General features: G+C 41.8%; 1 protein-coding gene across 1 annotated transcript in view; it reads left to right on the plus strand.

Moving 5' to 3' along the window:
- Positions 1 to 13,593, plus strand: part of ITPA (inosine triphosphatase) — a 31,274-nt gene extending 17,681 nt beyond the window's left edge. Inside the window, exons 7-9 of the mRNA XM_040360126.1 lie at positions 742 to 818; positions 9,565 to 9,687; positions 13,482 to 13,593. Coding sequence (XP_040216060.1) covers positions 742 to 818; positions 9,565 to 9,670 — 183 coding nt within the window. The 3' untranslated portion in view covers positions 9,671 to 9,687; positions 13,482 to 13,593. The remainder of the gene's footprint in view (positions 1 to 741; positions 819 to 9,564; positions 9,688 to 13,481) is intronic.
- The last annotated feature ends 10,629 nt before the right edge of the window (positions 13,594 to 24,222 follow it).

Genomic DNA, 24,222 nt, shown 5'->3' on the forward strand with positions numbered 1-24,222 from the left:
AGTACAGGGAACTTCACAGGGCTGTTTGCTGTGGATTCTAATCCCTCCCACCAGCCACATGCGTGAATTCCTGTACCCTGTAGTGCACCGGATTAGTGCACTTTTTAAAGCGGAGTTCCACTGGTTTTCAGTTTATCAAAAGAACCCCTTATTCTGTCCATGGCGCTGGCAATACTACTGTGGGCATCCGGCTGTGGCAGCTTCACAGCCAGGTGCGCATGTCTCACTGCGCTGTCCTGCATAGCTGGGCAATCTTCTGGGACCTGTGATGTGTCTCAGAAGATTGCAGGGGGGAAGGGCCGCCTAGGAGGCCCAAGTGGAAGTGAGAGCTCGTCTGTAATCGTGATGCATCGCGGAATCAAAACGTTGACCAGGTAATCGTAATTGAATTGTGAGACCAGTGAAGATGCGCACCTCTAGTAAGTAGGGTTTGTATAGGTTTATGAGTAATATGTTTTATGTGATGTATATTTCTTAATGAAGTATGCTGAAATATGTTTTTGTATTGTAAAATTGAACAATTAAATTAAACAAGACCGCATTAAAGTTCAATGCTTGTGTGAACTTGGCTAAATAATGCATATCTCTGTAATGATGATAATCTCATTAATGTAAATTTTTCTTCATCCACACAACAAAATAGTTGCATTGATCTTCTGACTTCTAGCCAAATATTTTATCAAAATATATTTTATGCTTTTTATTCCTTGAGGACATGACAGAATATCTTTTCATTTTTAGGGGCAAATAGTATCTCCACGAGGGCCGCGGGACTTTGGATGGGACCCATGTTTTCAGCCGGATGGTTTTGAACAGACGTAAGTAGTCTCTTGGTGTGAGCTGATATACATGGGGTACACCCTGGGACTTTAAATTAGGTGAATACGATAAGCCAAAAAACATATCATGATAGTAAAAAAGTAGATTTATTACAGTTCGTTGCACATATAAAACACAACATCAATAAATACAGGCTGATACAATATGCATACAGTGTGAACATAGGTCAGTCCACATACATGGTAAACAGTATATACCAATTACAAACATCAGAGAAATATGCAAGCACCGGTAGTACTTTTATATGTGCAACTAACTGTAATCTACTTTTTTACTATCATGATATGTTTTTTGGCTTATTCACCTAATTATAAAGTCCCAGGGGGAACTCCATGTATATATGTATTGTAATAGGGATGGAGGTGATGTTGGGGTGACACCAGACCTTATATTATGTTCCTTGGTGTGAGCTGAGGTCGATAGCTGTCCATAGCAATAGAGTGGAGGAAGAGAGGGGTGTATCTGATGTCAAGGAGCACAATAGTGGTTAGAACAGGTTTTCTATCAAGCTTCATTTTGCAGAACTCATAGGTAACCTATATCTTTAGCAACTCCAAGGAGCTTATTTACTAAAGGCAAATCCACTTTGAAGTGCAGTTGCTGTAGATTTGAGGGGGGCATGCAAGAAAAAGAAAAAAAAATGCATTTTATGCTTGCACATGATTGGATGATAAAATCAGCAGAGCTTCCCCTCATTTTAGATCTTTCCCTCAGATCTACAGTGACTGAACTTCCAAGTGCACTTGTATTGCAAAGTTTTATATATATATAATATATAAATAGTGTGTGTGTGTATGTATGTATGTATGTATGTATGTATGTATATATATATATATATATATAATGTGTGTGTGTGTGTGTGTGTGTGTATATGTATATATATGTATATGTATATATATATATATATATATCTATATCTATATCTATATATCTATATCAACAAAGGAGTGGCTCGAGAAGAAGCACGTTAAGGTCCTGGAGTGGCCTATCCAGTCTCCAGACCTTAATCCCATAGAATATATGTGGAGGGAGCTGAAGGTTCGCGTTACCAAACTTCAGCCTTGAAACCTTAATGACTTAGAGAGGATCTGCAAAGTGGAGTTGGACAAAATCCCTCCTGAGATGTGTGCAAACCTGGTGGCCAACTACAAGAAACATCTTACCCCTGTGATTGCCAACAAGGGTTTTGTCACCAAGTGCTAAGTCGTGTTTTGCGAAGGGGTCAAATACTTATTTCACTCGTTAAAATGCAAATAACTGTATAACTTTTTTGAAATGCGTTGTTTTTTTGTTTGTTTTTTGGATATTTTTGTTATTCTGTCTCCTCACTGGTAAAATAAACCTACCATTAAAATTATAGACTGATAATTTCTTTGCCAGTGGACAAATGTACAAAATCAGCAGGGGATTAAATACTTTTTGTTCCCTCACTGTTACGCATATTGCTGTATAAATTACCCTACTGAATAGTAATGAGCGGCAACACCGGCTTTTTTTATTTTTGTCATTTTTTTTTTTTTTTTGGTTTGTTTTATGTGCAGATCCAATAAAGCATCTCTCACACAGGCAATTTGTCCCTCAATGTATTTAAAATAAATGTATTCCATTAATATGTACCTATAAACTGAATGTAATTTGAGTAGAACAAAGACACATTTCCAATTATGTCACAACTTTAGAATTCCTCGTTACAAGTTTCAGTAAGACGTTATTAGGGCTTCTTAACTTCTATTCAATATTCCCTTTAAGGGCTGTAAGCCAATTGTTGCTTACCTGCCACCAGAGATGTGAGTTTATTTCTATACCTGAATAAGTGTCATGTTATCTGTTGAAGTGGTGTAATCTACACTACGGCCACATAGTGTCACTGTTTTCATAGTAACTACACTCCTCAAAAAAATTAACGGAACATTTTGAAAACGCATCAGATCTCAATGGGGGAAACAATCTCATGCTGGATATCTATACTGATATGTACTGGGTAATGTGTTAGGAATGAAAGGATGTCCCACCGTTGATAGAAATGAAATTGATCAACCTACAGAGGGCTGAATTCAAAGTCACTCCAAAAAACAAAGTGAAAAAATTATGCAGCAAGCTAGTACATTTTGCTGCAGCAACTCAACATGGTCCTCAGTAGTTTGTAAGGCCCCCAAGTGCTTGTATGCATGCCTGACAACATCAGGGCATACTCCTAATGAGACGACGGATGGTGTCCTGAGGTATTTCCTCCCAGATCTGGACCAGAGCATCACTGAGCTCCTGAACAGACTGAGGTGCAACCTGGCAGCTTTGGATGGACCGAACCATAATGTCCTAGAGTTGTTCTGTTGGATTTAGGTCAGGCAAGTGTGGGGGCCATTCAATTATAACAATTCCTTCATCCTCCAGGAACTGGCTGCATGCTCTCACCACATGAGGCCGGGCATTGTCGTGCACCAGGAAGAACCCAGGACCCACTACACCAGCGTAGGGTCTGACAATGGGTCCAAGGATTTCATCCCGATACCTAATGGCAGTCAGGGTGCCATTGTGTAGCCTGTAGAGGTCTGTGTGTCCCTCCATGGATATGTCTCCCCAGACCATCACTGACCCACCACCAAACCGCAGGCAGCATAAAATTCTCTGCGTCTTCTCCAGACCCTTTCACGTCTGTCACATATGCTCAGGGTGAACCTGCTCTCATCTGTGAAAAGCACAGGGTGCCAGTGGTGGACCTGCCAATTCTGGTGTTCAATGACAAATGCCAATCTAGGTCCACAGCGCCAGGCAGTGAGCACAGAGCACACTAGAGGACGTCGGGGCCCTCAGGCCACCCCCATGAAGTCTGTTTTTGATTGTTTGGTGGCCTGCTGGAGGTCATTTTGTAGGGCTCTGACAGTGCTCATCCTGTTCCTCCTTGCACAAAGGAGCAGATACCAGTACTGCTGATGGGTTAAGGACCTTCTACGGCTCTGTCCAGCTCTCCTAGAGTAACTGCCTGTCTCCTGGAATCTCCTCCATGCTCTTGAGACTGTGCTGGGAGACACGGCAAACCTTCTGGCAATGACACGTATTGATGTGCCATCCTGGAGGAGTTGGACTGCCTGTGCAACCTTTATAGGATCCAAGTATCGCCTCGTGCTACCAAGAGTGACACTGACCCTAGCCAAATGTCAGTGGTCAAAAATGCCACCTATAAAACCTTTCCTATTTTAAAATTTGTCTCGTTGCTATAGCTGCTGACTTTTAATATTACAACACTTTCCTGTCCAGGCATCCCGCGATGGGGGAGGGGAGCCGAGCTTACGGGGGAGGAAGCAAACAAGCGGAGCTTCCACTTTTGAGTGGAACTCTACTTTAACCGACCAGATTAATATCCCAGGAGTTTAATTGACTTGATGCTATACTCCTATTTAAAAAGTGTTCCTTTTCATTTATTTGAGCAGTGTATATTTAGTAAGACTTTTCCTTGAGGAATTATCACAGCAGTAGCATGTAGAATTATTTAGGTGAGAGAATATTTTAATACAATGTTCAACAAGAGGTCTTATTATTTTATTTTAATTTTGTTTTTAAAGCACAATTAAAACCTATTTTTTTTTATTGTAATACCTTATCTTAGCTGGTAATTTTAAATTAATAAAAAAAAAATATATATATATATATATATATATATATATATATATATATATATATATATATATATACATACACATATATACACACACACACACACACACACACACACACACACACACATATATATATATATATATATATATATATATATATATATGTGTGTGTGTGTGTGTGTGTGTGTGTGTGTGTGTGTGTGTGTATATATGTGTATGTGTATATATATATATATATATATATATATATATATATATATATATATTAATTTTAAATTACCAGCTAAGATAAGGTATTACAATAAAAAAAATAGTTTTAAATGCGCTTTAAAAACGAAATAAAATAAATAAATAAATATGAGAGAGATAGATAGATCTAGCCAAGACCAAATCCTATAACATAGAGCAAGATTTGAGCATTTCCCAATAAACCTAGAGTATTTATAGAGTACCCAGACATAGGGGAACAAAACAGGAAGTGAATATTATTTACAGAGTTTAATATTTCACTGCCATGTCTTACAGTATCACATTTGTCTGGACGGTGACATTACACTTTAGTATACTGACACTAGTGTACTGAAAGGAGTTCTTGGAAGGTCACCTTTTCATAGCATCGTTGATCCAATAAATATCCTGTGGCCATAAAGACCTGTAGTTTTTGACCCAGGTCCAAGTGTCTGCTGGCACTAACCAGGTCTACTGCTTGATGGGCAAACTCATTGAACTGCGTTCAGTCATTTTTTTTTAGTGCATTCTTAAGCAGCCCATAGATATGCGGTTTTCTTTACTTAAGAAAATCGCTTGATTCCCCCATTAACTCACTCAGTGTTTGATGGAGGAATCCCTTCCGAAGCACTGTTAGGGAGCCTTCCTGGCCTGCAGAATGCAATGATTACTGTTAGTGGCTATAGCCACCAGCAGTGATCGCATGTAACAAATCTTACAGGCTGGTTGTACACAAGTCGATCAATGAATCGACTTCAGTATAACCAGCCTGCCCATAGATGGATCGAATCTCAGGATGGTCCATCTTTGGCCGGCTCATGGTAGAATTTAAATCTTTTCAACATTATCTCAGATTGATCTTGTTTGCAGAGTGCTGATATGAGTACATTGGTAATAAACTTGGCAAATAACATAAACTGTGTTGCTTATTGAAAATTATCTGACTCTTTATTTCACGCTCTCATACTGAGCTGGGAAAAGGGATAGGGAAATCATTGGTTGCTGTACCCCGTACAGACAGACATAGTAATTACTGACTCATCCCTGGCCAGTATGGACACTCCAACCTTGGTAAAGACAACCACCCCATCACACACCCCACCAAACCCTCATGTAACAAATTCATGTACAGTTTCTGAAAACTATGCAGAGAGGTATGGTGCCAAGCATACTGAAGAATAGATTGAGTTTAGGGGTACCGGGTCCCCAAAGTTACCCAATAAATGACCGTTTAACATAGGAGTCTATGGAAGGGGTGCCAGACTTTGAGAAATCGGTCTCCCAGGCCAACAAACTTTGCACACTTGTAGAGGAAGAGTGGGGCTATATGTGTGTCCAGGGGACCTATGGCCAGCCGGTACCGGGTCCCCAAAATCCGGGAGATCAGGCGCAAAAAGGTGACTCGAGTATAAGCCGGGGGGGGCATTTTCAGCACAAAAAAAAATGTGCTGAAAAACTCGGCTTATATTTGAGTATATACGGTAATTTTACAGCATCACTGAGCACACACGTGACCTGCTGGCGCTCTCCTTGTTCTGTCTGAGCACAACAGTGGGAGGGGCTGAGAATTCCCACTGATGTCAGCTGGGAGGAGAGGAGGAAAACAATGGGAGGTCACGTGAGTCCCCAGCGGTGCTGTAAATAAGGTGTTTTGCGGAATAATAATAAAAAAAAACTGATGTTGCACAATATATCTTCTGTAAAAGAGGGGATTACAGGATTTCTTCGTAGTATGTTTACACCTATAGTTGTGGGCGGGGAGGAGATGGATCACATAAACTGACCACGGTATCATGGATCAGCAGTCATGATTACCATGGTCCGTTTATATTCGGGACACAGGAACAGGGAGGATCAACCAGGGTTCTTAGAACATACAGAGGGACAAATGACACAACACAAGCACTATGTTGTGTATCCTGCTTTTAAAGGATCAGGATTTATTTATTTTAATATACATCCACTACTACACAACCACTTTAATATACAATATTTGTAAAAAAAAAAAAAAAAATTATTCAAATAAAAAAAATGTTAAAAAAGCTACATTGTTACAACTGCGCAAAAAAGGCCGATCAATATTTTGAGTTTTTATTGGCATCTTTAAATGGTATAATGTATGTAATCTGCAGTTTAAAGCGGAGGTTCACACAAAAAGTGAACCCCCGCTTTTTTGATCCCTCCGCCTCCGGTGTCACATTTGGCACCTTTCAGGGGGGAGGAGGGGGGTGCAGATACCTGTCTCAGGTATTTGCATCACTTCCGGGTTCTGACTCCCGCAGGGAATCCAACCTTGCGCGTCACCCCCCGCTGTCTTTTGGGAAACATTGGGCCAGATCCACGTACAGCGGGCGCAACTTAAATATTCGGATTTAAGTTATACCGCCGCAAAATTTCTACCTAAGTGCCCGATCCACAAAGCACTTACCTAGAAATTTGCAGCTGTGTAACTTAAATCTGTCTGGCGCAAGGCGTGCCCAATCTAATGGGGCGAGTCCCATTTAAATTAGGCGCTCTCCCGCGCCAGAACGTACTGCGCAATTTTCCCAACGTGCTTTGCGCGAAGTTACGTTGCGCCGAGTTTTGAGAATCGCGACGGGTGTAAAAGAAAAAAAAAAGAGATGCGGCGGGAAAAAAAAAAAAATTGACAGCGACGCGGGAAAGAAAGGTATACTTTTACATGGTGTACTAAGTTTACACTTTGTAAAAGCAGCCCTAATTTTGCGACGGCAAACTTACACTTACGGAAAAAAAACGAAGGGAAAAAGCTTTGTGGATCTCCGTAAGTGCTAATTTGCATACCCGACGCGGATTTTCGACGAGAAATGCCCCCAGCGGCGGCCGCGGTACTGCATCCTAAGATCCGACAGTGTAAAACTATTACACCTGCCGGATCTTAGGGATATCTATGCGTAACTGATTCTATGAATCAGCCGCATAGATAGAAACAGGGATACGACGGCGTATCAGTAGATACGCCTGCGTATCCCTTTTGTGGATCTGGCCCATTGTTCCCAGGAGAGAGAGGGGACCAGTGACGGCGCGCCGCGATCCTCGCGCATGCGCAGTAGGGAATCGGCTTCACTTCCTGATTCCCTCACGGAGGATGGCGGCGGAAGCAGCCGAGGACCGAGCGATTGCTCAGCCTCGGCTGCTGACATCGCGGGCGCGCTGGACAGGCAAGTGTCCATTTTTTAAAAGTCAGCAGCTGCAGTATTTGTAGCTGCTGGCTTTTTAAAAAAAAAAATGGGCGGAACCTCTGCTTTGATAATTCTATGGTCAATCCATATTCTCTATCGATCTCTCTATCCCTCTCTCGTATACCCGCTCCACTAGATAGATGGTAACTAAACTGCTATAAAGATCAATGGCAAAAAAAAAAGGATAGTGCTGCGCTGTATAAAACTGAACATAAACTGCAATCCATGCGCTAAATGTAAACAATCGTAGCTGTGAAAATATTAAATAACGTGACGATGTGCAATGATACAAATAAACAAGCCTATGGGACATGACGCAGCCATGCATCGTACATGCACAAAGGTTGCTAGAGATTCTGCACATATGCAGACATGCCGCACAGCTTTTCCAGGTTCCATAAACTTGGCATAGGCTCACAGGGCGTCTACGCATGTACAAGATGCCAGGCCAAGATGGCGACTCATGAGCATAGCCAGAAAGATAGGGCTGGAAGGAGGACCATGCTGGACTCCATGGACTACTAAATATCTACAGTATGTTGTATTTGCATTCAGGAAGAATTGCCAGGAAATAAAAAAACATAGCTAGGTAAAGGGGAAGTTTCTCTTTAAGCATTTACTGGGTTCTACTTGAACTACCGTATTTTCCGGCGTATAAGACGACCCCCTAATTTTCCAGGAAAAATTTTGGTTTTGGGATATACTCGCCGTATAAGACTACCCCCTTCCTACTAGTCTTTCTGGAAGCTGAGGGTTAGCCAGAACAACCGCTGACCGAAACAGGCTTTTTTCAAGCCTCACTATGCCATTACATGCCTCACTGTGCCATTACATTACATTACATGCCTCACTGTGCCATTACATGCCCCCACTGTGCCATTACATTACATGCCCCCACTGTGCCATTACATGCCCCCACTTTGCCATTACATGCCCCCACTTTGCCATTACATGCCCCCACTGTGCCATTACATGCCCCCACTGTGCCATTACATGCCCCCACAGTGCCATCACATTACATGCCCCCACAGTGCCATCACATTACATGCCCCCACTGTGCCATCACATTACATGCCCCCACAGTGCCATCACATTACATGCCCCCACAGTGCCATCACATTACTTGCCCCCACAGTGCCATCACTTGCCCCCACAGTGCCATCACTTGCCCCCACTCCCCCCCCCCACTGTGCCATCACTCACGTTTTGCAGGCCGGTGACAGTCTCCGTCTGCTGCGAGCGTCCATGATTTCAAAGCCGCGCCATCTTCTCAGCGTGTCCTGTGATTGGCGGAACACAAATTTTCCCAGTAGCGCCTCTGTTCTGTGTTCCGTCAATCACGGATGCCTTCTCATCTCGTCCGAGGATGAGAAGGCATCCGTGATAGGCGGAACACAGAACAGAGGCGCTGCTGGGAAGATTTGTGTTCCGCCTATCACAGGACACGCTGAGAAGACGGCGCGGCTTTGAAATCATGAACGATCGCAGCAGACGGAGACTGTACCCGACGTATAAGACGACCCCCAACTTTGGATGCATTTTATTTGCATCCAAAATGTCATTTTATACGCCGGAAAATACGGTACTTTGTTTCTACATAAACTTTTTACCTGTGCTAAATATACATACTAGAATTATTATATATTTTTTTGCTTTTAACAAATGTTAACCTTTGCTTGCAGGTATGCAGAACTTCCAAAGGAAGTGAAGAACAGCATTTCTCATCGATACAGAGCACTAAAGGAAATGTCCGAATATTTCATCCAGAATAACACTCCCAAAGTATAAGTTTGTGAAGATCTGAAGTGAGTGTCATTTCCCTGGATGTGAATATATAGATTCCATCGGTTTTGGAACCAGGTTTTTTTTTCCGAGTGTCCAAATTACCTACTTGCAGCTTTACCATAAAAGTAGAAAAATTGTTGCGCATACAGCGGGCAAAATAAGTATTGAACACATCACTGTTTTTCTAGGTAAATGTATTTCTAACATGACACCACATGTTGGTAATAACCCATGCAATCCATACATGCAAAGAAACCAAGAAAAATACACTGTGTTACAAAAAGTATTGGGACGCCTGCCTGAGTTGGCAGACCCTTTAGGCCCTGTACACACGGCCGAGGAACTCGACGTGCCAAACACATCGAGTTCCTCGGCCAGTTCAGCCCTGAAGCCGCCGAGGAGCTCGGCGGGCCGAGAGCTCCCATAGAACAACGAGGAAATAGAGAACATGTTCTCTATTTCCTCGTCGGCTTCCTCGGCCGAAAGTGTACACACGACCAGTTTCCTCGGCAGAATTCAGCCAGAAACTCGGTCGGAAGCTGAATTCTGCCGAGGAAACTGGTCGTGTGTACGGGGCCTCACAGCTGCAACAGCTTCAACTCTTCTGGGAAGGCTGTCCACAAGGTTTAGGAGTGTGTCTATGGCAGTGATGGCGAACCTTGGCACCCCAGATGTTTTGGAGCTACATTTCCCATGATGCTCGTGCACTCTGCATTGTAGTTGAGTATCATGGGAAATGTAGTTCCAAAACATCTGGGGTGCCAAGGTTCGCCATCACTGGTCTATGGGAATGTTTGACCCTTCTTCCAGAAGCGCCTTTGTGAGATTAGGCACTGATGTGAAGACCTGGCTCGCCATCTCCACTCTAATTTATCCTCAAGGTATTTTATCGGCTTGAGGTCAGGACTCCGTGCAGGCCATTCATGGTCCACCACCCCAAACTCACTCATCCATGTCTTTTATGTACAGTACCTTGCTTTCTGCACTGGTCCAAATCATTTGGTGGAGGGGGAATTATGGTGTGGGGTTGTTTTTCAGGAGTTGGTCCTCGCCCTTTAGTACCAGTGAAGGGAACTCGCAGCATACCAAGACCTTTTGGACAATTTCATGCTCCCAACTTTGTGGGAACAGTTTGGGGATGGCCCCTTACTGTTCCAACATGAGTGCGCACCAGTGTACAAAGCAAGGTCCATAAAGACATGGATGAGTGAGTTTGGGATGGAGGACCTTGAATTGCCTGCACAGTCCTGAACTGCGCCCCCACCCCAAAGCACCTTGTCCCCATGTTGATGAGGACAAGGGCCTCTTCCCATCAACCCTGGACGTTGGTTGTTGAGGTCTGCGGGCGGAGGGCTTATCGGAATCTGGGGGCCACCTTATTAAAGGGGGCTCTTAGATTCCGATATGCCCCCCACCCTATGTGAATGAGTATGGGGTACATTGTACCCCTACCCATTTACCTGAAAAACTAAAACACACTAGACCGGTTTTTAAAGTAATTTATTATGCAGCTCTGGGGGTCTCTTCCGATTTCTTCTCCCCTCTCCGGCTCTTCTGCCTGTTCCGTTGATGTCTTCTCCCCTCTCCGGCTCTTCTCTGCTCTCTCTCCAGTTCTTCTCCCTCTGTCTTCTGCTGGGTCTCCTCCGCTATGTTTTGCTCGCTCTTGCCCAGTCTTCTCTGCTGTCTTCTTCCCTCCGCTCTTCTTCCGATGTTGACACAACGCTCTCTCCCGCTCAAATGCCTGGTGCGCTGTGTGCCACTACTTATATTGGCATGGAGCCAATATGTATTTTGCTACATATTTTTGGTAAAAAATTCCAATAAGCGTATATTGATAGATTTACGCAAAAGTTATTGCGTGTTACAAAATAGTGGGTAGGTTTATGGCATTTTTATAAATAGATTTATTTATTTTTATTATTATTACTAGTAATTGCGGCGATCCGTGATTTTTTTTTTAATGGGAATGCGACATTGCGGCGGACAAATCGGATACCTAACAGACATGTTTGACACTTTTTGGGGAACTAGTGAAATTATTACAGTAATCAGCGCTAATATGCACTGTCATTGTACTAATGATACTGGCAGGGAAGGGGTTAACATCAGGGGCAATCAAGGGGTTAACTGTGTGTTCTAACTGTATGGGGGAATAGCTCACTGGGGCAACACACAAGATCCATCTTCCTGCATAGCAGAAAGATGGGATCTGTGTAATCTCTCCTGTGAGAACGGAGATTTGCCTTGTTTACACAGGCAAATCCAACCCCCCCCCCCCCCGCGCTCTGCGCCCACTGATTGGCCCCCCTTAAATGGACCAATGGGAGTGCACGTGTGCCCCCACAGATCGCTGTGTACGAGCCCACTGTACACTTGCGGCGATTTGCGCAGCAGAGCCAACCTGCCGCAGTCTAACTGCGGTGGCTGGTCAGTACGTGGTTAAAGGAGGAGTATAAGCAAAGCTTTTCTGGCTTTACTTCTCCTGTAGATCGCAGGAATTCAGTTCATGCTGAAGCCTGCTGTTGGCTGACATCACAGAGCTGGTCCAGGCTCTGCAAAGATCCCAACCATAGGGTTGGGATCCACCCGGAAACGTGGATCGGCACCTGGCTCAACCTCTGAGCGATCCACCGAGAGCCAGAGCCAACCCCTCCCTCGCCCCTCCACAGCACAGTGCTCCAGTCAGCGTGGGGAGGGTAGAGCAGAGAACCACTGATTGACGGTCTCTGCTCAGCGAGAACTGAGCGATCAGCGGTGCTTGATTGCTCAGTTCCCACTACAGGGACATCAGGGGACAGATGCAGCTTTGGATTAATGCTGCATCCACCTAGGTGAGTATTAATACCTGTTAATCTGCCACAAATGCACATAGCTCCATTTTTGTGGACTGAATAATATCAACATTTTTGTGGACTGAATAATATCAACCTTACCAAGTTGTCTTTTAATATACTACTACAGTAAAACCTTGCTTTTGAGAGTCATTTGGTTTGAAAGCGTTTTGCAAGACGAGCAAAATGTTTTAATATTTTTTGACTTGATATAAAAGTAGCGTTGCAGCACAACTGAGTATAAAAGAAAAGCGACGCCTCCTGAGTGTAGCAATATGGTTACATTTAATAAAGGTACATTATTTAGCAACCCGCATGGTCGTCATCTACGTCATCCATACCATGCTGCGCTTCAAGCCTCACTTTCAGATCGATCTACTACAGGGCAGTCTTTCCGGTCACAATTGCAGACTGACAGCGGTGAGAGCCGGCGGTGCGGGGGATAGTCTAGGTGAACAGCTTTACCTCGGATGCCTGCATACTTAGATGTGCCTCTTTTAATTATCAACCATGTGAGTTGCTAAATGACGACCTTCATTAAATGTAACCATATTGCTACACTTAGAGGCGCCTCTCTTCTTCTTATACTCTGTAGCTCCTGCTGGATTTTGCTTCTAATCCGCTTGTCGAGGCTGCCATTTGTGGATGGACATTTTATGGTTGCACAACCTATCACATGGCTATAATCTTTTTATATGGACTGTAAACTGAAGGACCTATGAATAAATTGGTTGTGGAACAAATCATTTGAGTTTCCATTATTTCTTATGGGGAAATTCGCTTTGATATACAAGTGCATTGGATTATAAGCATGTTTCTGGAACAAATTTTGATGGAAATCCAAGGTTTTACTGTACATCCCAAATGACCAAAATAAAGCAGATAAGAGAGGCTCACTGTTGTGGGTTACATACGTTTTAATGTTTGCTTGCATCCTTTTTATTTTGCCATTTATAACCTTTCTATGTCTATCTCTTTTTTAGGCAACCATGTAATCCATTGAACTCTTGTCAAAAAACTTGAAATCCGGGATCTTTCTATCTTGATTGTACTTATTTACATATATTGCTTAATAAATGTGGTTTTGTACGTAAACCTTTTTTAGATTTTTTTTTTTTTTTACACCTTTTAAAGATGACCTATAACCATCTAAAACTACAATCAGCCACTTCAGGTACTGTAGTTGTATGATACATTAACACATACATACTTACTAGACCAGTGCCCTGTTTTAGGGTTCTGAGTTGGCATATTGCAGACAGGCTGACCTCCAGCACCATAACAACTAATTATGCTCTAGGACCACAATGCATGATGCTGATCCAGGGCAGAAGGTATGCAAGCCTGTCCCCCAGCATTCAGAAGAGGGCAAAGTCCATCTCCTCTAAACCTGTTCCACCTCCCACCCTCTGCTGTGCTGCTACCCAGCCACACCCCCCTACAGTTGTAAACACACTTCAGGTCACACATAACTCCATCAGCACCCCCTGTGGTTAACTCCCAAACTGCGATTGTCATTTTCACAATAAACAATGCATTTTAAATGCATTTTTTGCTGTGAAAATGACCATGGTCTCAAAAAATTGTCAAAATTGTCCGAAGTGTCCGCCATAATGTCGCAGTCACGAAAAAAATCGCTGATCGCCGCCATTAGTAGTAAAAAAAAAAAATGATAAAAATGCAATAAAACTATCCCCTATTTTGTAAACGCTATAAATTTTGCGCAAACCAACCGATAAACGCTTTTTGCGTTGTTTTTTTTTTTTTTTACCAAGAATAGGTAGAAGAATACGTATCGGCCTAAACTGAGGAAAAAAAATGTTTTATATATTTTTGGGGGATATTTATTTTAGCAAAAAGTAAAAAATATTGAATTTTTTCAAAATTGTCGCTCTATTTGTTTATAGCGCAAAAAATAAAAACCGCAGAGGTGATCAAATACCACCAAAAGAAAGCTCGATTTGTGGGAAAAAAAGGACGCCAATTTTGTTTGGGAGCCACGTCGCACGACCGCGCAATTGTCATTTAAAGTGACGCAGTCCCGATTTGCAAAAAGGGGCCTGGTCCTTTAGCTGCATTTTGGTCCGGGGCTTAAGTGGTTAACAAGGCTTGTAGAGTTAATCAGGTGCAACGAACGTTTTATGTTTTCAGCAACCAAAATTAGATTTTTATAGCACATTTGAAAATGTATTTTTATATTGCAGTGTATTGGCCTTAAAGCAATCAGTAAATCATTTTTATTTTATTCTATAAAAGTCTACATTGCCATTACAGCATGTATAGGATTTGTTATGGAAATGTTTTCATTCAAAAAATTCCAGAAAGAAGACCTAAAAAAGAGTCGTAGTAAATACAAATTTGGATTAATTAGCCTAATCCCATATGGAAAGTCATGGCGCAATCCCCAACATGCAAAAATTTATCCATGGGAGTATTGTTAAAACTTTTTTTTTATTTATTTTTTTCTAGAAAACTTTCTGACGCTGTAACTTAGAACAAGATCTGACAATTTCTCATTAAAACACAAAGAATTGTGTTTTTTTTTTTCAAAGGCCTACCCAGACATAAGGTGATGAAACAGGAAATTTATATTATTTACAGTTTAATATTTCACTGCCATGTCTTAAAGTATCACATTTGTCTGGATGATGACATTACACTTTTTAGTACACTCAAAGGAGTTCTTGGAAGGTCACCTTTCATAGTATCGTTAATCCACTAAATATCCTGTGTCCGTTTTAAGACCTGTAGTGTGTGACTCGGGTCCAAATATCTTCTGGCATTTAACAGGTCTACCGCTTCATGGAAAACTGCTTCAGTTGTGTTAGGAGATTTATTTTATTTTTTTGGGTATGTGCATTTTAACCTTCTGAGGCCTCGTACACACTATAGGATAGCCAGAGGACAAGGGTCTGAAGGACCGTTTTCATCGGTCAAAACCAATCGTGTGTGGGCCCCATAGGTTAGTTAACCTTTGGTTAAGAAAATAGGAACTTGCTTTAAAATTTAACCTATGGACGCCTAACCGATAGGTCAAAACCGATCGTTAGTATGCAAAAGCATCGGTTAAAAACCCATGCATGCTCAGAATCAAGTCGACGCATGCTTGGAAGCATTGAACTTTTTTTTTTTTTTTTCAGCACGCCGTTGTGTTTTACGTCACCGCGTTCTCACACGATCGGTTATTTAACCTTTGGTGTGTAGGCATGACGGACCATCAGTCAGCTTCATCGGTTAACCTAAGACAACGGTCTTTTAGACCGTTGTCCTCTGGCTATCCTATCGTGTGTACGAGGCCTTAAAGTATAGTTCCAACTTTCTCACTTGCTATTAGTGTTGAGCAGAATATGCCATATTCGATTTCGCGATATATCTCGAATATATATTCGAATATTCGAGATATATTCGCTAAATTCGAATATTCGTGATATTTTATCGAAATTAAATGATTGCGATTTTTCGCTATTGCGAATGCGAAAATAATTGCGATTTTTTGATAACTGCGGTAGGAGCACTCTGATTGGCTCAGAATATTCGTGATATTTTATCGAAATATCGCAACATGCGAATGCGATATTTATTGCGCAATTTCGAGAAATGCTGGAGGAGCGCTCTGATTGGCTCAGAATATTTGTGATATTTTATCGAAATATCGCAACATGCGAATGCGATATTTACTGCGCAATTTCGACAAATGCTGTAGGAGCGCTCTGATTGGCTCAGAATATTCGTGATATTTTACAATACAAAATAATTGCGAATATTCGGCAAATGCGGAAGGAGCACTCTGATTGGCTCAGAATATTCTTGATATTTTACAATACAAAATAATTGCGAATATTCGGCAAATGCGGAAGGAGCACTCTGATTGGCTCAGAATATTCTTGATATTTTACAATACAAAATAATTGCGAATATTCGGCAAATGCAGAAGGAGCACTCTGATTGGCTCAGAATATTCTTGATATTTTACAATACAAAATAATTGCGAATATTCGGCAAATGCAGAAGGAGCACTCTGATTGGCTCAGAATATTCTTGATATTTTACAATAGAAAATAAAAAGTGTTTTGCATTGGTGGTGATTCTTTACTCTATCCATCTGTCACAGCCGTTTGTCAATCAAACACCTTGAAGATTGAACACGTTCATGCTGCATGCTTTGGACTTTTTTTCACTTCACATATCAAAGACATTTTTATGAAAGATTATTTTTCTATTATTGGGACTATATTTCTTTATATATTTGTTTCACTGTGTATTTCACAAGTTATTTGCGCTTGCTTATTTTATAATTTGCCCACATGTCTTGTCACTAGACATATTTTTTATTCTTGTAGAGCGACTCCATTTTCTGTCTTGTATTAATTTATGTTGTATAACATTTTTGAGTTGCTGCTGTATTCTCCCCTTTTTTTAAGGTATGCGCAATTTTTTCCTTCTTACAAAAAAAAATAATATCAAACATACAAATATTCATAACAGAAACATACACAAAGCCCCCCCCTTTTGCATCAGAGACAATCAGAGTTCTCCTACCACAGTTATCGAAAATTCGCAATCATTTTCGCATTCGCAATATCGAAAAATCGCATTTTTTTTTTTTTCAATTTGGCAACATAAAAGGATCGCCTCAGCTTAGCTACTCGGCCCAGGGTCTCTAATCATACCAGCAATGCTTTTAGACGTCGATAGGATGTGATCTGTTTTAAAAATCAAATTGAAAAAATGCGAATATTCGGAATTGCGAATATTCACCGCGAAATTCGAAATATAGCGCGATTTCTCGAATATGCTATATTCGAGTCGAATATTCGCAATGCGAATATTCGTGAGCAACACTACTTGCTATTATTGACAGACAGAATGCGAACTACAGCAGTAAACATTTTTGCAAAAAACAATATATCTGATATTGTGTATCGGCGTATCTGGGGAAGGATATTTTTATAAGTTTGTGTTTCCAATAGAAGTTAATCAGGCTCTTCATTTCACTCTCCCATACTGAACTGGGAAAACATAAGTGAAAATCTCATTGGAGGCCTGTCTAAAAGACTGGTTGTGCTGGACACTAGAATGTTAAAAAGGGCTTTCTTAAATTTGTAATTTTTTTTTTTTCTTTAACAAAACTGTTCCACAGGAAACACAGGTCCTCTCTGCAGAGTTGTATGAGTGAGTGAATAACTTGTATACAGGCTCTACAATTGCGAACTGAATCGCCTCAAGGCGCTTGGTATCCATTTTCCTTCTGTTTATCCCTCAGAATAGGTGGGTCTTGAGTTTTTTTCTGAAGGCCAGGTGATCATTTTCCATTCGGATGTTAGTTGGTAATGCGTTCTACAGTCAAGGTCCTTGGACTGCAAATCGACGTTCTCCTTTGGTCTTGTAGCGGGCTTTGGTGAATTGTAGTAATTTTTGGTTAGTTGATCGAAGAACTTGATTGGGGTTTTGGTGTTTTTATTTTCTCACTTAAATATTGGGGAGCGCTTCCATGTACACATTTGTGCGTTAGGCATAGGGCCTTAAATGTGACTCGGTCTTTAACGGGCAACCAATGGAGGGATCTCAGGGATGGGGTGATTGGTTCCCAGTGTTTTTTCCCTGTTACCAGTAGTGCTGCCGTGTTCTGGACGACTTGGAGACGGGCAAGCTGGTATTTTGGGAGTCCGAGCTAGAGGGAATTTGCATAATCTAATCTAGAATTAATAATTGTCCCTACCACTACTGCTGTGTCTTCTTTGTGGATGAAGGGGACAATTCTTCGTAGGAGACGTAGAAGAGGGTGGGATCCACTAACTACTGATTCTATTTGTGCATCCATTGTCATGTCAGAGTAAAAAATGAGACTTTTGACTTTGGTGCTTGGGGTGATGGTTTGTCCCTGGATGGGTGGTGGTGTCCAGGGAGTTCTGGCCAGATTCTTTCGGTTTGCATGGAGTTGAAGGGGTTCTGTTTTTGCTCCATTGAGTTTGAGGTGACTCTCTGTCATCCAGTTGTCTATCTGAGTGAGGCATTTTTCTAATACGGGGTATTGGTTCTTTTTGTCGCCGATACGAAAATAAAGTTCTTTCACTGATGATGTCTGTATTGGATTTGGTTCTATTGGCCCAGTTCCATACTATGACTCTTCAAAGAGAAATCCTCTAGATGGGACAGGTGGGATGGGGCTGCCAGGCCGCTTGCCCTACCCTGTATGCTCTTTGGCAGGCTGGCAGTGGATTGGTGGTTACCTTCCCAAGTCTCGATCACTGCCTAAAACTATATGTTGCTAGGCCCGCTTAATGCCCTAGCTGCTGAGAACGGAGCTGGGAAACAGAGCCTCAGAGTGGACCTGCTGGCTGGCCCGGGACACTGCTAATGAGTGTGAGTATGGTACTGGCAACAAGCATGTTCCTTCTGGGGGCTTTCTGAGGACATGCTGCCTTTAGCGCTAGCGCCATTCTCTGTCCCTGATTCCTGTCACAGTTCCTCTGCAGTGATTGGCGGTCTGCTCCCTCTCCCCTTCAATCACCACTGAGAGATTGGGAAACGTGTTCAGCTACAGATCCATTAGCCGATGCTGAGAGGTCACAGAAGGTGCCCTGCACGTCCGCACATGGTGCTTTGGGCAGATGTGATATGATATGATACGATACTCACACTACAAAGAACATATGAGTTCAATTATTGCTGTTTTTATTGTTAATTAAGAAGCTCACTGTGGTAGGATTGTGCTTTCCTGTCCTTTGTCTTCACAGATTGCACATAGACCTTGTCCAAATCCCAAAGGTACAGCTACATACACCGTGGCTGGAAATTTTTGGACTGCACATTACTGGTTCTCTGAGCAGCATCACACCACAATAAGAGACCTGCACACAGTGATGGGATCACACTGAACAGGTTACTGTGTACACACTGCAACATCACCCCCTCCTTAGAGATCCGAGGGGAAGGGCTCTGATCCCCAAAGTTCCCCTTTTACATCTAGGTCTGCAGAGTTCTCCCTTACATTGCAAGGGGGAGGTCTGTGGACTATGATGTAAATGGAAGAAATTTACAAAATGATTAAATGTTTTGTTGATTTACCCCCTCTCCCGCCCCACCTTTGTATAGTGGATTTGGTAATTTTGCTAATCTTTTGTATAACTTTTTTATGTTTTTTCTTCTTTCCTCCTCTCCTTTTTCGTTGTCCCCACTATACAAAGGTGGGGCGGGAGAGGGGGTTAATCAACAAAACATTTAATAATTTTGTAAATTTCTTCCAGTTACAACAAAACCTCTGAAGAAGACCTGCAAGGGTCGAAACGCGTTAGATATTGCAATATGCTTGTACCTACACATGCCAAGCTGTATATCCATTTGTTGTGTCACATATGTATGGAATTTTAATCATTTTGTAATACCGCAACTCATATCTTAACTACCTCATATCCCCCTTTTTTGTACATGTAATCCAATAAAAAACCTTTCTCCTTTTTATACATTGTTTCCTAAATCATTAATTGCGCTGCCCAAAAACCCCACTGGGGAAAATACCCTTGATAATATTTCAAATGACTGGCCAGCCCAGGAAAATAATTCCCAAAGCTGACCTTGTGATACTAAAAGAAGACTTCAAGGACCTCAACATTTTATTACGTGAGGGTGCTCTGGATTGGGGAGTGGTGTGTTAAATGGGGCCCACATGAGTGTTCAAGAGCAAGGGGAGATCATCCATTGTAAAGGATTTTCTTGTTTTCTTGGGAGCATGTAAATTCTATCCAGTATAATCATGTCTGAATTTTTGTCTTGATGTTTAAGGGAAGTCATTCGGTCGTCCGTATATCTTTTTGAAATGCACCTTATTTGGATGGGTTTTCTAGTGGTTAAGTGACCACCTGATGATCCCTTCTTTCTGTGCACAGCCATAGTTGGGGTGGCAAAAACCCACAAAAGATAGTCGCTTGTAGTGACATACAGTTGTATTCAAAATTATAGCATTTTTTTTATTTATCTTTTGTTTTTGTTTTTTAATGTGAGTAAAGCTCAAATCCTTACATAGCTTTTATTTCCATACACACGATGCATTGGAAGCACTGCCCAGTCTATTCCAAATCAAAACATGAAGAAAAGATTTTCAAATTAGTTTTTACTTTACAGAAAGTGAAGAAAAATTTGTATTACTGTATTTGCTGGCGTATAAGACTACCTTTTACACTTAAAAAAAACTGGCCAAAAATACGCCGGGTCAGCTGCTCGGATGCCTGCTGGGTGTGCGGTAATACTGTATGTAGCTTTGGCTACATACAGTATATACTGCTTAGTAAGGATGAGCCGAACACCCCCCTGTTCGGTTCGCATCAGAACTTGCGAACACACCAAATGTTCGTGTGAACTTTAGAACCCTGTTAAAGTCTATGGGACTCGAACATTTGAAATCTAAAGTGTTAATTTTAAAGGCTAATATGCAAATTATTGTCCTAAAAAGTGTTTGGGGACCTGGGTCCTGTCCCAGGAAACATGTATCAATGCAAAAAAAAAGTTTTAAAAACGGCCGGTTTTTTTTCAGGAGCAGTGAATTTAATAATGCTAAAAGTGAAACAATAAAAGTGTAATTTTACTTTAAATTTCGTACCTAGGGGGAGTGTAAAGTCAGCATGTGAAAAAGCGCTTGTTTCCCGTACATAGAACTGTCCCTGCACAAAGTGTCATTTCTGAAAGAAAAAAAGGCATTTAAAACCAGCTGTGCGGCTCTAATGAATTGTCGGCTCTGGCAATTCAGAGATGATTCATTCATAAAAAATAAAAGCGTGGGGGTCCCCCCAAATTCCATTAACAGGCCCTTTAGGTCTGATATGGATATTAAGGGGAACCCCGCCGTCAATTTAAAAAAAGACGTGGGGTTCCCCCCAAATATCCATACCAGACCCTTCAGGTCTGGTGTGGATTTTAAGGGGAACTCCACCCCAAATAAAAAAAAATGGCGTGGAGTTCCCCCAAAAATCCACACCAGACTCTTATCCGAGCACGTCGTTAACATGGCCGACCGCAGAAAAGAGGGGGGGACAGAGTTCGCCCCCCCTCTCCTGAACCGCACCAGGCCACATGCCCTCAACATTGGGAGGATGTCCCCATGTTGATGGGGACAAGGGCCTCATCCCCACAACCCTTGCCCGGTGGTTGTGGGGGTCTGCGGGCGGGGGGCTTATCAGAATCTGGAAGACCCCTTTAACAAAGGGGACCCCCAGATCCTGCCCCCCCCTATGTGAATTGGTAATGGGGTACACTGTACCTCTACCATTTCACGAAGGAAGTGTAAAGAGTTAAAAAAAAACACAGACACCGTAGAAAAAATTCCTTTATTAATAAAAAAAAAATCCAGCGGTGGTAATCCACTTTTGATGCGGCTCCCTGCTCCAACGTTGTCTTCTATCCAGCGACGGATGATCTCTCCAGCGACGGGTGATCAGCGGTCCGGTCCAGCGATGAGAAGATCCATCCGTCCAGAGCGCAGCAGGCAAGCTCCACTCTCCGCTGGACACAGCCCAGTTGAATGACGCGCTGGAGCTTTGACATTTCTTATATAGGGGAAGCGGCCAACCGTCACGTGACCCCGCCCCCTCAGACGCACCCTTGTACGTCACTGGGAAAACCCGGTCCTCAGAAAATGTTTATATTACCTGTTTTCAGAAAAGGGAAGATTCAGGGCATTGATGTTGGTGTTGCATACAATTTATAACAGTTTTATTGCTTCATGGTTTGTTCTACAGTGAACCCAGGGAAGCAATTTTTAGTAGACTTTCAAGTGCAAAGGCTTCATACGTTAAGATTCATACAATACAAGATGGGTCGAGAGTATTTTTGTTTTCAAATTGATATATTAAAGTTTTCTTTTTAATCTAATATGTAATTATAACCCGTTGAAGATCTAACCTTTCCCCATCCTATCCAAAGCTAAAAAAAAATCAGTTTAATTTATTCATTTTAAAATGTTGCTAAAGTTAGTGTATGCTCTAAGCTGAATACAAATACATACAATACGTACGGTACATACAATACATGGGAACTTGATTCATGGTGCTTCCAAGGGAATACAGAAAGAGACATGGGAAGCCATTGGTTATTTTAGCTCACCAAAATCCACTAATAAATATCATAACTTTGAGTGGACATGTCTTTTTAGAATGCTTGCTGCTGCATAGAGTGAGATGCAACACTTTTATTGATAGCAAAGCCATCGGTAAAAAAAAATTACTGTTCACAGTATATTATTTTTTACAAGTATGATATTTCCATGTGGATACAAATCCATACATCCAACTGTGGAATACGGCTACAAGCTCTGCATCATGGATCTTGGCTGAAGCACCTGCCTATGTACTAGTACTGACGTGACTTTGGAGCCAGACATATAACCCACCAAATTCTGCCTTGATATTTCCTGAGTCGTAAGAGCTACCAGTTAATGTTTCCTATTTACAGTTTTTACTGAGGGTACTGAGTCAATCATTCTCAATAAACCAACCCTATACATTTTTATGATCACGGAGAAAAATTGTTTGTGTACATGTAGCGATCTCTATAAAGTACATTCATGTAAACAAATCAATGGGCTTGGTTTCCAAAGCTGTTTTAAAATAGACCTGTTACTGGGAGTTATGAGAGAACAAAGCCTAATGTCAGAATGTTTATACTGAAATATTAAAATAGTATTGTATTTATGGAAATATGCAAATCTTTGATTTGGGAGATTTACAAATTTCTACCCATACCATGCTATTTTGAAGGCAAGTGAATACAAATTATATTGTTCAAAATATATATATTTATTAACTAAAGATACAGTGCAAATTAAATTCAGGTATAATGTGTGATAAAACAAATAAATGATATACTACTACATATCAGAGATAAATGGTAATTAATGTTTAGATAATATTCACATACATTTCTATGCAAGCTCTATATTACAAGATATATTCACAGTTCTATACTTAAATGATACGTGTATATTTTTAAGACTTGGTAACTTGTAAAATAGCCTTCCGTGACTTCACGGCTTTAGTGTAAACAAATTTTGTTTACTTTAGTACTACGTAATCTCTTCTCGAAAAAAAACAGACCTTCTCCCTTACATTCTTAAAGCGGGAGTTCCGCGGGAAAACGTTTTTGTAAAGCTGATGGTACAACGAAAATTGTACTCACCAGTCTCCTAGTCGCAGCTGCGACCAGGACGATTTCCCCCAAAAGTAGATTTTATAAAATCTGATGATGGACATTGCCATCTTAACTGCTGGCACCGTGAATCCCTCATGTATTATCTTCCGGGATGCGGTGTCTCCTGAGAATCCCAGGAGACGCGCTGTGTTTGAAATCTCGCGATATCTCGCGGGTCACGTGACTAGTCACAGCGGGGAGTGTCCTTTTCAGGACGCTGCCGGCTGTTGTCCTAGCAACTATGCAGTGTGACGGCGAGCCGCGCCGTCAACACTGCATAGTTGCTAGGACAATGGCCGGCAGCGTCCTGAAAAAGACACTCCCCGCTGTGACTAGCCAGACTAGTCACGTGACCCGTGGGATTTCAAACACAGCGCGTCTCCTGGGATTCTCAGGACTCGCTCCCAGGAGACATAGCGCTGATCGGGGATTTTTCGAAACCACGCCCACTCCCACGGGGAAAAGTGAGTGACAGCTCACAAAAGGCCCTCATTCTAAGGTAAGGAGGCCTATTAAAAAAAAAAAAAAAAACGGATAGATACAGTA

This window comes from Rana temporaria, chromosome 7 (assembly GCF_905171775.1).
Source record: "Rana temporaria chromosome 7, aRanTem1.1, whole genome shotgun sequence".
NCBI lineage: Eukaryota > Metazoa > Chordata > Amphibia > Anura > Ranidae > Rana > Rana temporaria.